Here is a 12,865-nt window from a genome sequence, read left to right as displayed (position 1 = left end):
CAGTGATTTACAGTCTAACACGCACTATATACTTCCTATATTAGTCCTGGATGGGGAGCGCACATATTTTCTTGCAATTTTTGGTGTTTGAACATCTCTTTGTTTCTCTCACTCTCTCCAGTCTTTTCTCTTTGTTTTCTTGTTTCTGGTTCTGTCCACCATACAGACCTGACTGGTAGGGTCTCTTTTATCCTGGTTTTTATCCAATTAATCCCTCCAGTGCCCAATCATGTTCATCCCTGTGGCTATCATGCTCTGTGTATGCCTTTCTTGACCAAGCAGGTATTTGTTCATGTGGCTGTCATCAACCTTACATAATTACATAATGCCTTTCATTACAACACTGTCTTATTCTCCTTTTCTCAAGGTCTTTCTATCCTGTGCCTTCTTATCCACTTGAGAGCGACCTGCCAGCCAACTCTGGAACCAATGGCACAATGTTGGATTTCCGGGAGGACACGTCCAATGGTATTCTCTGGCCCACTGCACCTCGATTCCCGTTCCAAATGGTCTCACTAAATTCAGTCCTGTGTTTCCACTCTACTATAGTCATACATGCTCTTATGCCATAACAACAATAGTTCGATCAACCCGTAAATACAGAACAATAACCACTTTATTGGTGATTACTCTTCTCCAACATGCATTATTAATTTCTAATAAACATTGTATATAAAGCAATTGAAAATATGTTGCAACTGTATTGATTTTGCTATCAAGGGGCTACAGTTTTTAAAATCCAAAACCATGTAGTGTACTGATTTCAGTTCATATTCTTGAGCGATCACTCTATAGATTAAGCAAAGTTAGAATGTACTATTAAAATATTTATAGTGTCTGGCACTCTGAATTAAAGGAAACCAATTTGAAAAGTTTGCAGGCATTCACTTCTGCAAATGTTTCATAATCTTTATTACAAATCATTATAATTAATGAAATTCGTACTGGTTTATGCTAATCATAAAACATATAATAAAATGTTTATGACAAGAGTGCAATACTTTGTCTAATAAATAAGCTGTTATAATAGCAATATTGGAATAAACCAGTAAATAAATATATAACTGCAATTATAATTTATAAATGATTGAGAAAATTGTGTAATCTGCATTGATAGTGAGCTGATATTCAGACTATATTTTCAGATTTACTAATATATTACTGTTGAGAATTTGGGTGTGCTGCAAATACTCTCTCAGATTCAGTAGCATTGTCACACCTATAGGTATGCTGAGCATCTCACTTTATGGGAGTTTTCTCTCACTGCCCTATATTTATTTTTAAGATAATGTAAGTGGGGGCAGGGAGGGAGTATAATAATAGTACCATCGTGTGACCAGAACTGGATAGTCTTGCCTCTGGCACATGTCCCCATGTCCCTCTCCATATCCTTCTGAAAGCAGACCAAGAAAACACAAGGGTGAGGAAATTCCTTGAAACTGCACCTGTTCTGCTAGTGTTACTTTGCCAGAAGTGCAGCAGAAACCCTGTTTGCACACGTAAACAGTGCTTCTGCCACACTTTCGCTGAAGTAATGCTGACACAGTGAGAGCAACTCCAATGAATTTCCTGGCCTAGAAGAGGCAAGACAAGATGTGAATTGATAAGCTGCTTTATTTCAGAAGTCTTTCTGTGGACAAATAAGATCCTAAAATGTGACGTATCTCCCTCCCCCAGTATAGGTCTCCATGTGTTAGATGTGTTACGCCTTTGGCTCACATACAAAGACTATGGACCCGATTTTACTGGGTGAGAATTTCCAAGTGTGGGGTCAGGGTGGGGGGATGTGGGAAGGAGTTCTGGTCGGTTGAACGCTGTAGTGTTTTGACTCCCCAGTGTGTGTGTTTTTTTCAAACAGGATCCACACCCAGAAGCTAGCCTGATTAACAGGCTTGACTTCCTGTTGGCAGGGAAACCTGCAGGAGAGGTTGCAACCAAGGAACATGTGAGTTTGTGCTGCTAGGGTAGAGACCATTTGGGGGCGGGGGCCTGGATGCAGAGTGCTTTATAGGGTTGGTGATGATCACAGTGGGTCAGAAACAGGTCCAGGGCAGAGATGAGGGGTTGGTGGTCATGGGATTGATCTGATTGCAGAGCAGGAAGCAGGTTAGCTTGGGTGGCCAGTCCACAAGCAGTGCTGGAAAGGCAATTACCTCTTTCGTGCAACAATCCTCACGCCCCTCCCTATTGCTGCTGCGATTACTGAGGCCTAGGAAACTTGGCCAGCCAAGGTGAAATTTAAAATGGAGATAAAATCTGAGGCACACAGCATCATTAAAATATGTAAATCAGTGACCCACCTTCTGGGGGCTGGTTGGTGAATCCCCAATTCCTCATCCCACATCTGTTCAAATCAGAAGTGGGTAAGTTCAAGGTGGGTTGGGCTTGAGTTTGAGATTTTTAAAATTTTTGCGTCCACCTGACCCAAACCCACCTGTTTTGGGGTGTTAAAATTCCCTCCATGTGCTTCTCACTCGGTGTATCTGCATGGCTGCCGATCCTCCTGGACCCCAGAAGCCCAGGAGATGACTGGAAACCTGCCTGAAGGATGTGCAACTCCTATGCCTGCCAACTCTGAACCCATGTGCAGTGGGGTAGTCTTGCGGTGCATGACAGGCCCCAAAATACGTGTGCAGCTGGACCACAGTGCACCCCAGCTTCACCTTGGGGAGTTGGGGGTTAATCAACCAGCCCTCAGAAGGTGGGTCACTGATTTAAATATTTTAATGAGGCTGTTGCTCTTGGGTTCTGCTATTGGCTGCCTTTCCTCCAAATTCACCACTTTGCTGAACTAGCCACAACCGATGACCTGCTTACTCTCACCCATTGTGGCACTGCATCCAGTGATCTCTTATATCTCCCCCATTCAGAATTGGAAACTAAATATGCAACTGTTTTTTTTTATTCATTCGTGGGTTGTGGGCGTCACTGGCCAGGCCAGCATTTATTCCCCATCCCTAATTGCCCTTGAGAAGGTGGTGGTGAGCTGCTTTTTTGAACCACTGCAGTCCATTGAGGTAGATACACCAACAGTGCTGTTAGGAAGGGAGTTCCAGTATTTTGACCCAGTGACAGTGAAGGAATGGTGATACAGTTCCAAGTCAGGATGGTGTGTGACTTGAAGGGGAAATTGCTGGTGGTGGTGTTCCCATGCATCTGCTGCCCTTGTCTTTCTAGTTGGTAGGGGTCGCGGGTTTGGAAGGTGCTGTCTAAGGAGCCTTGGTGCGTTGCTGCAGTGCATCTTGTAGATGGTACACACTGCTGCCACTGTGCGTCGGTGGTGAAGGGAGTGAATGTTTGTGGATGGGGTGCCAATCAAGTGGGCTGCTTTGTCCTGGATGGTGTTGAGATTCTTGAGTGTTCTTGGAGCTTCACCCATCCAGGCAAGTGGAGAGTATTCCGTCACACTCTTGACTTGTGCCTTGTAGATGATGGACGGGCTTTGGGGAGTCAGGAGGTGAGCTACTTGCCGCAGGAATCCTAGCTTCTGACCTGCTGTTATAGCCACGGTATTTATATGGCTACTCTAGTTCAGTTTCTGGTCACTGCTAGCCCCTAGATGTTGATAGTGGGGGATTCAGCGAAGGTAATGTCATTGAATGTCAAGGGGAGATGGTTAGATTCTCTCTTGTTGGGATGGTCATTGCCTGGCACTTGTGTGGCGCGAATGTTACTTGCCACTTATCAGCTCAAGCCTGGATATTGTCAGGTCTTGCTGCATTTCTGCACGGACTGCTTCAGTATCTGAAGAGTCGCGAATGGTACTCAACATGGTGTAATCATCAGTGAACATCCCCACTTCTGATTTTATGATTGAAGGAAGGTCATTTGATAAAGCAACTGAAGATCATTGGCGCTGGGACATAACCTTGAGGAACTCCTGCAGTGATGTTTTGAAGCTCAGTTGATTGACTTCCAACAACCACAACCATCTTCCTTTGCGTTAGGTATGACTCCAACCAGCGAAGAGTTTTCCCCCTGATTCCCATTGACTTCAGTTTTGCTAGGGCTCCTTGATGCCGTACTTGGTCAAATGCTGCCTGATGTCAAGGGCAGTCACTCTCACCTCAACTCTTGAGTTCAGCTGTTTTGTCCATGTTTGAACCAAGGCTGTAATGAGGTCAGGAGCTGATCTTGTCCTGGTGGAACCCAAACTGAGCGTCACTGAGCAGGTTATTGCTCAGCAAGTGCCGCTTGATGGCACTGTTGATGACACACTTTACTGATGATTGAGACTAGGTTGATGGGGTAGTAATTGGCCTGTTTGGACTTGTCCAGCTTTTTGTGTACAGGACATACCTGGGCAATGTTCCACTTTGCCGGATAGATGTCAGTATTTTAGCTGTACTGGAACAGCTTGGCTAGGGGTGCAGCAAGTTCTGGAGCACAGGTCTTCAATACTATTGCCAGAATATTGTCAGGCCCATAGCTTTTTCAGTATCCAATGCCTTCAGTTGTTTCTTGATATCATGCGGAGTGAATTGAATTGGCTGACGTCTGGCATCTGTGATACTGGGGACCTCAGGAGGGGGCCGAGATGGATCATCAACTCAGCACTTCTGGCACTTCTACGTCTTTTCCATTTAATATTAAGAGGCCGATATCGGGAAACAGTCCCAGGTAATTTAACCTGGTTATGGGATCTGAAGTGTAAACTGGGTAGTTGGGCACATGTGCTGTTTATCTTGTGGCCTTGTGAGCACAGGTAAACCATTGCATGGATGCAGACACCAGATGCTTCACGCTGTCCCATTTAGCCAGCTGTCAGCCCAGGCTGGAAATGTGCGAGACCTGAAGACAATGGGCAGAATCTTAACTTCCAAGGGAAGGTGGGTTTGGGTGCGTACTGACAATTAAATCCCCGAAAAGTGACATCAGGTCAGGATCCTGACATCATCCTACCCACTTCCGGGTTTCAGCCAGGTGGGTGTGCAGGTGAGCCTCAAATTCCACCATCCCACTGACTGGACCCACATCCAATGTACAATGATACAAAATAAAGAAAGTGCCATGCTTCAGTGAGTTTTAACTGTATTCCAACATTTCTAATCTCTAAGTCTTGGTGAAGGTCTCGCAGCTTTCTTTCTTACTGTCTGGCTTTGTATGTGTCTCTTGATCTACTGCGTTCACAGCCAGAAATAGATCAAAGACTGTTGAGCACAATGAGTGTGAGATGTAGTGCTGTTGTGAGAAACGCTATCGGCACTGGAGATCAAGGCGTAGAATCAGTCTGGGTAGAAATAAGAAATAGCAAGGGAAAGAAGTCACTGGTGGGAGTAATCTATAGGTTCCCAAACAGTAGTTCCGCAGTGGGGCACAGTATAAACCAGGAAATACTGGGAGCTTGTAAGAAAGGTACGGCAATAATCAAGGGTTATTTTAATATGCATATAGACTGGATTAGTCAAATTGGCAAGGGTAGCCTCGAGGGAGAGTTCATTGAATGTATTAGAGATTGTGTTTTGGAGCAATATGTTGTGGAACCAACCAGGGAGCAGGCTATTCTAGATTTGGTGTTGTGTAATGAGGTGGGATTAATTAATGATCTTATTGTTAAGGATCCTCAAGGGAAAAGTGATCATAGCATGCTAGAATTTCAAATTCAGTTTGAGCTTGAGAAGCTGGAGTCCCACAGTAGGGTTCTGGAGTTAAACGAAGGTATTTATATAGGCATGAGGACAGATTTGGCCCTAGTGGACTGGGCAGGAAGACTAAAAGGTAGGACAGTTGACAAGCAGTGGCAGATGTTTAAGGAGATATTCAATTTATCCCAACTAAAATATATTCCAGAGAGGAAGAAAGATTCTAGGAGGGGAAAAAACATCCATGGCTAAGCAAGGAAGTTAAGGGTAATGTAAAGACAAAAACTAAGGCATATCATATTGCAAAGGCCAGTGGCAGGCTGGAAGATGGGGAAACTTTTAAAAATCAACAAAGGGTTACTAAAAAAGTAATAAAAAGAGCAATGGTAAATTATGAAAGAAAACTAATGCAAAATATAAAAATGGATAGCAAAAGCTTCTATAAGTATATAAAAGGGAAGAGGGTAGCTAAAGTGAATGTTGGTCCATTGGAGGATGAGACTGGGGAGTTAATAGAAGGGAACACAGAAATGGCAGAGACTCTAAATCAGTATTTTGCTTCAGTTTTCACGGTGGAGGACACTACTACAATCCCAATAGTACCAGGTAATGCAGAGGTTATAGAAAGGGAGGAACTTAGAACAATCATCATCACAAGGGAAAAAGTACTGAGAAAACTATTGGGGTTGAAGGCAGACAAGTCCCCAGGGCCTAATGACCTACATCCTAGGGTCTTAAAGGAAGTGGCAGTGATGATAGTGGATCCATTGGTTATAATATTCCAAAATTCTCTGGATACAGGAAAGGTTCCAGTGGATTGGAAAAAAGCTAATGTAACGCCCTTATTCAAAAAGGGAGGGAGGTAGAAAGTAGGAAACTATAGACCAGTTGGTTTAACATCTGTCGTTGGGAAATTGTTAGAATCCATTATTAAGGAAGTAATAAAAGGACATTTAGAAAGTCAAAACACAATCCATCAGAGTCAGCATGGTTTTATGAAGGGTAAATCGTGTTTGACTAATTTGCTAGAGTTCTTTGAAGCTGTAACAAGCAAACTGGATAATGGGGATCCTGTAGATGTAGTTTATCTGGACTTCCAGAAGGCATTTGATAATGTGCCGCACAAAAGGTTAATACACAAGGTAATTTCACATGGGGTTGGGGCAATTTATTAGCTTTGATAGATGCAACTAGTGAGGTACCGCAGGGTTCGGTCCTCCGGCCCCAACTATTTACAATCTATATAAATGACTTGGATGCAGGGATAGAAGGTACTATAGCCAAATTTGCAGATGACACTAAAATAGGTGGGACAGTAAGTTGCAATAAAGAAATAAGAAATCTACAAATGGATATGGATAGATTAGATAAATGGGCCAAAATTTGGCAGATGGATTTTAACGTGGATAAGTGTGAGGTTATCCATTTTGGTCATGGTCGGAAGAATAGAAAGGCAAATTGTTATCTAAATGGAGAGAAACTTCAGAGTGCTTCGGTGCAGAGGGTGTCCTCGTGCATGAATCGCAGAAAACTAGTATGCAGGTACAGCAGGTGATAAGGAAGGCAAATGGGATTTTGGCATTTTTTGCAAAAGGAATAGAGTATAAAAGTGGGGAAGTGTTGCTGCAACTGTACACGGCATTGGTGAGACTGCACCCTGGAGTATTGCTTTAGTTTTGGTCCCCTTACTTGAGAAAGGATGTAGTTGCATTTGAGGCAGTTCAGAGGAGGTTCACTCGATTGATCCCAGAGATGGGGGGCTTGTCCTATGAAGAGAGATTGAGCAGTTTAGGCCTTTACTGTCTAGAGTTTAGAAGAATGAGAGGAGACCTAATTGAGGTATATAAGATGATTAAGGGGATTGACAAAGTAGACATAGAGAGGATGTTTCCTCTTGTGGGGCAATCTAGAACGAGAGGTCGTAGTTTTAGGATAAGGGGTAGCAGATTTAAAACAGAGGTGAGGAGAAATTACTTCTTTCGAAGGGTCATGAATCTGTGGAATTCACTACCCCAGAGTGCAGTGGATGCCGGGATGTTGAGTAAATTTCAGGAGGAGATAGACTGATTTTTAATTAGAAATGGGTTGAAGGGTTATGGAGAACGGGCAGGAAAGTGGAGTTGAGGCCAAGATGAGATCAGCCATGATCGTATTGAATGGCAGAGCAGGCTTGAGGGGCTGAATTACCTTCTCCTGCACCTAGTTCTTATGTTCTTATGTTTTCCAATTGCTGAGACAGGCTAACAAATTGTATGTTATTTAAAATCTACGGTGTAACTTATTAGTATCTTAAGTAACTATCGTCTTCAAGCCTTTTATTAAACTTCTGTGAACTTAACATGCTTTAAACCGCATTTAAAAATAACTTTTTTTCCCAAAACCTTTCTGTTAAAAAGTGATTAAAAGATCCCAATATGTGACAATTATTAAATAACATACTATTTCAGGTGCAGTGGCCAGTACTGAGGTCAAACAGAAACTTCAGGAGTTCCTGTTGAGCAAGTCAGCAAAAGAGTCTCCATCAAGTGGACAAAACCATTCCTTCCCTCAACATCCCAAGCACTGGTATAAGTAAGTATAATCATCCTACTCATAGTGTTTATATTTTTGCAGAAAAACTGCTACTTTGATTAAGTTGCCATGTTAGGAAATCAGATTATGTATTTTTTTTATTCTTTCATTGGATGTGGGCAGTGCTGGCAAGGCCAACATTTGTTGCCCATCCCTAATTACGCTTGAGAAGGTGGCGGTGAGCTGCCTTCTTGAACCGCAGGATGCCAACATTCCATGAAAGAATAAAAAAAATCCGAGACATACGTTCAGTTGCCTTTTAATTATAATTTTCATTGCTCTAAGTATGACCCATCAGACCAAAACAAAATGAGACAGAATCAGTAGCGGAGGGAGTCCCGTAGAATTGCGCCAGGAGGCGGAGGGCCTGTCGCCAAGCGTTTTTGGCAGCTGCAGGATTGACCGGCGATGGCCTTTCCACCCAGAGGCTAATTGAGACCCTCAAGTGGCCTATTAGCGGCCACTTAAGGGCCTCTTTCCCCACCGCCGCTGGGACTTAACTTGCGGTGTGCACAAGGGGAGGTCACCCAGTAATATGAGGTGCCCTCCCTGCCAGCTTTGGGGGGGTACCCTCGTCCATGGGCAATCTGTGACCCAAGGAGAATGCCTGCCGGGAAAAGCTCCATCTCCCTGGATACCCCTCCCCCTGCACAATACCCATTCTCCTACATCCCCCCTCGCCAGTGCCTTCCAGACTGATCCCGCATCACTTACCTGAGGTCTGGGGGTCTCCAGCACTGGGCCTCAGTCCAAGGCCTCTGCAGTGGTCACCGCTCCCAGTGCTGAGCTGCTGGCTCTATAATTGGCTGGCAGGATCCCTGTCTTTAAAGGGACAGGGATCACGGCACCATCCACTGATGTGCACAGGGGAGGCTTCGAAAGTCCGAGGTGGGGACCCCCCCCACCTTTTCAGCCCAGCGTCGGGAGCCCCATCAGCACCACAAAATCCAGCCCAAGACACTGGTCTCACTCGACTAGTTGATGTGAATTTCAAGAAGTTCTTTTAATGAAATGAAATATAAAAATCCACTATATAATGGAGTAATTGCAGCATCCCCAAACAAAGCAAAAAAGAGCTTGTATGTATATCGTGCCTTATTACATCTGTCAAGATGTCCCAAAATGTTTCACATACAGTGAATAACTCCGAAGTGCTGTGCAGTTGAATGTGGCAGTTATACTAAACATAGCAAATTCCCACAAACTGATATGAAATGAATCTTGAGTTAATCTGCTTTAGCTGATTGTTGAGAAATGTTGACCAGGAAAACTCTTTGTTCTTTGAATTTTGTCATGGAATCTTTAATATCTATTTGAACAGACAAACAGCATCTCTAGCAATGCAACATCCTTCAGTGTTGCAGTAAGATGCCCTCGGGGGCAATTTGAACCTACGATTTTAGGTTTAAAAAGTGAGTGTGCTATCAACTGAACCAGAATGGCACTTATTACCTATTCCAATATCTGAAGTGCACCCCTTCCACTAGCATCATTGTTGCCGTAGTGAAAATAAATATCCCTTATTGGTAATTAAAATGAATATAGCAGGCTAAGTGTCATAATGACTTTAGTATTGCTTTCTTCATCTGAATTATTAAACATAGTCAAAACTTAACTGAGTTACTTTCCTATCACATTGAGAGGAGTAACCATACAATAATTGGTGTTGTTTTTATCATCATCCTTTGCTTTGTGAAACGACAACACTTTTTTATGCTGTGACTGCCATCATGCTATATCGTCAAAATGAAATCACGTATTGCTATACTGCTGCATTCTGCAGAGACTGACTTGTTAAAGTGGCATTGCATAATAGTGTGTTGCACAAATGATGTGGTGTAGTCTGAAGTACAGGACAATCTGCTTGTACGTTTCTAGCTTTCTATATAAAATAGAATCATTGAATTATACAGCACAGAAGGAGGCCATTGAGTCCAGTGTGCCAGTGCTGGCTCTTTGAGAGAGCTGTCTAATTAGTCGCACTCCGCTGCTCCTTCCCCATAGCCCTGCAAACTTTTCCCCTTCAAGAATTCAATTCCTTTTCAAAAGTTATTATTGAACCTGCTTCTGGCACCCTTTTAGGCAGTGTATTCCCGAATATAACAGTTTTCTTCACGTCTTTCTTGTCTTTCCTTCTGTTGTGTATCATTTTAATTTACTGATAGATTTCCCATGGCTTTGCTGACAGGAAAAAAAGTTTGTTTCTTCCTGTAACTGTCTGTGTTCCATTTGCTAATTCTTCCAGTTACCTGTCTGTCTTCCTGTTTGCCTTCTATTTTTTCTGTGTTTGTCCATTTCTCTTACAGACTTTCTCTCTCTATGGCAGTAATTTTAACCTTCAAAAATGGGTGGGTTTGGCTGGGAAGTTAAAATATTAAACATTTCTAACCTGATCCAATCAGCGTCCAACTCGCCCACTTCTGGTTTTACCAGAGGCAGGACAGGAGACGGGTGACCCTTCTGTTCTCAGGAGAAGGGCCAGTCGGTAAAAGCTTTAAGGAGGCTGAGTCCCTCCATTATAACGTGATTTAACCCATGTTGGCCAGGATTCCCTGGGATTGGGATACCCGGCAGGTAAAAGAAAGTGAGACGGGCCAGATCAATAAGGTAAAGTGCATACTACAGCACTGCTTGTGGGCCAGGAGGATCAGGAGTGTTACCTTCAGCATCAACAAGCTACCAAGTAAACTGGCCCGCGATCTGTCTGAATTCCCATCCCCATGATTCCTGACCACTGATTTTGCCACAATCCCATTGCAACTACCAACCTTCCCCCCGACTGCAACCACTGACCCCGCACCGTAAACACTGACCCCTCCCCCAGAATTTTGTGCTCCCCCCAAATTTCCAGAAATGATGCCAAGAATGAAAGACTATAGAAGGAACTTGCACTTATATAGTGCCTCACCACATCTTTTGAACATTGCAAAGCCCTTTACAGCCAATGGGTTACTTTGAAGTTCAGTCACTGTTGCTACAGCTAGTTTGTGCACAGCAAGATCTCATCTTAAATGCTTGATCCAATAGTCTGTTTTTAGTGGCATTGGTTTTTATGGCTGGAATTTTACACCAGCCTCCAAAGAGCAGGGTGGGGAGCATAAAATGGAATGGGAGGCTCGGGGGGCCCTTCCCGGCCCGCTCTTGTCACCGCCACCATTTTACATGGGGTGGTAGTGGCGAAAACTGACCTGCCCGCCCCAGGCCAATCAAGGTCCTTAAGCAGCCGGTTAATGGCCACTTAAGGGCCTACACCCACCTTCACAGGAATTTTACCCTTGGCCGGTTGGGCGGCCCAGGCCTGAGAAAAGCCACCTGACCAAAGCAGGTGGCTTTCTGACGGCAAGGGGTGGGGTGTCCCTCATGATCATGCACCCTGTGCCTGACAGAGGGCTGCCTCTGATGCCCCAACCACCTCCAACACCCAACACGCCCCGTCCCCACAATCGACCAACCTTGCCTCGCCGAGGCCTGACCGATCACCCCTGGCAAGGTCTCAAAAAACTACCTTTTCCCGGGGCGTCCTTTGTCTTGTTGTCGAAACTGGGTTGCAGTCCCAGCAATGGCCACCGCTCCCAGTGGCGCTGCTGGGACTAAGAGCTGCCGGCTCACTGATTGTCCGGCAGCACCATTAGGCGGGACTTCCTACCTCAATAACAGCAAAATGCGGATTAGATCCCCAGGCCCGGCTGAGGCAGGTTTGCCACCGACTTTTCAGTCGGTGGACGGCTCCCGTCCATCGAGGGTAAAAGTCAGCCTAATGTCTCTTCAATCTTAACCCTCAAAAACATGTGGGTTGGGATCAGGTGAGATGTTAAAACTTGAAAGATCTCAAACTTGACCTGCCCACTTCTCATTTAACAGAGGCAGGACAAGGGGCTCAGGAAACCCGTTGGATCTTGTTCTCAGCCCGACATTGGCTTCCGTGGCGGGGGGGGGGGATCAGAGAGTCAGAGCAGCAGTGGCTGACACGGAACCCAATGCCAGGATTGCCAAGCCCAATCTTCCTGGTGCCGCGAGGCTCCGTGGTGGCACCTCCGCCTCTCTGTGATGGGACCCCACTTTAAATATTTAATATATCTCTCTGCATAAATTGAAATTTAATTCCCCGTGATCTTGCCTTCTGTTCCCAATCTTGAACATGTCGTATGACACTCGCATGCATTCACTTTCCCATCCAGGAGAAGCTGGCGCCACCAAGGTGGGGAAGGAGTCAACTCTGCATTATTTAGTGTATGGTGGAGGAAGGGGTCAGCTCTGCATTATTTAGTGTATGGTGGAGGAAGGGGTCAGCTCTGCATTATTTAGTGTATGGGGGGGAGGGTTCAGCTTTGCATTATTTAGTGTATGGGGGAAGGGTTCAGCTTTGCATTATTTAGTGTATGGTGGAGGAAGGGGTCAGCTCTGCATTATTTAGTGTATGGGGGGAAGGGGTCAGCTTTGTATTATTTAGTGTATGGTGGAGGAAGGGGTCAGCTCTGCATTATTTAGTGTATGGGGGGAAGGGGTCAGCTTTGTATTATTTAGTGTATAGTGGAGGAAGGGGTCAGCTTTGCATTCTTTAGTGTATGGGGGGAAGGGGTCAGCTTTGCATTATTTCGAACTGTTTGCAGGGCTGGCAGCCTTTTAAAAATGGCGTCAGCACCTGCTCCGATCAGGTGATGCCGTGAACGGCATTGCCAATGCTGCCCCGCCACGTGATTTGGGGGGTTGGG

At 44.7% G+C, this 12,865-nt stretch overlaps 1 protein-coding gene across 20 annotated transcripts in view; it reads left to right on the top strand.

Annotated features, from left to right (window-relative positions):
• Positions 1–12,865, top strand: part of LOC137345926 (histone deacetylase 9-like) — a 1,063,883-nt gene that overhangs the window by 570,502 nt on the left and 480,516 nt on the right. For all 20 annotated transcript variants that reach the window (XR_010968622.1, XR_010968626.1, XM_068009206.1 and 17 more), the window contains one exon: positions 8,030–8,153. Coding sequence is in view for 18 of the 20 variants with exons in the window: in XM_068009206.1 (XP_067865307.1) it covers positions 8,030–8,153 (124 nt within the window). In the remaining 2 variants the exon portion in view is untranslated. The remainder of the gene's footprint in view (positions 1–8,029; positions 8,154–12,865) is intronic.

Source organism: Heterodontus francisci, chromosome 2, assembly GCF_036365525.1.
Source record: "Heterodontus francisci isolate sHetFra1 chromosome 2, sHetFra1.hap1, whole genome shotgun sequence".
NCBI lineage: Eukaryota > Metazoa > Chordata > Chondrichthyes > Heterodontiformes > Heterodontidae > Heterodontus > Heterodontus francisci.
This window is presented reverse-complemented; position numbering and strand designations above follow the sequence as displayed.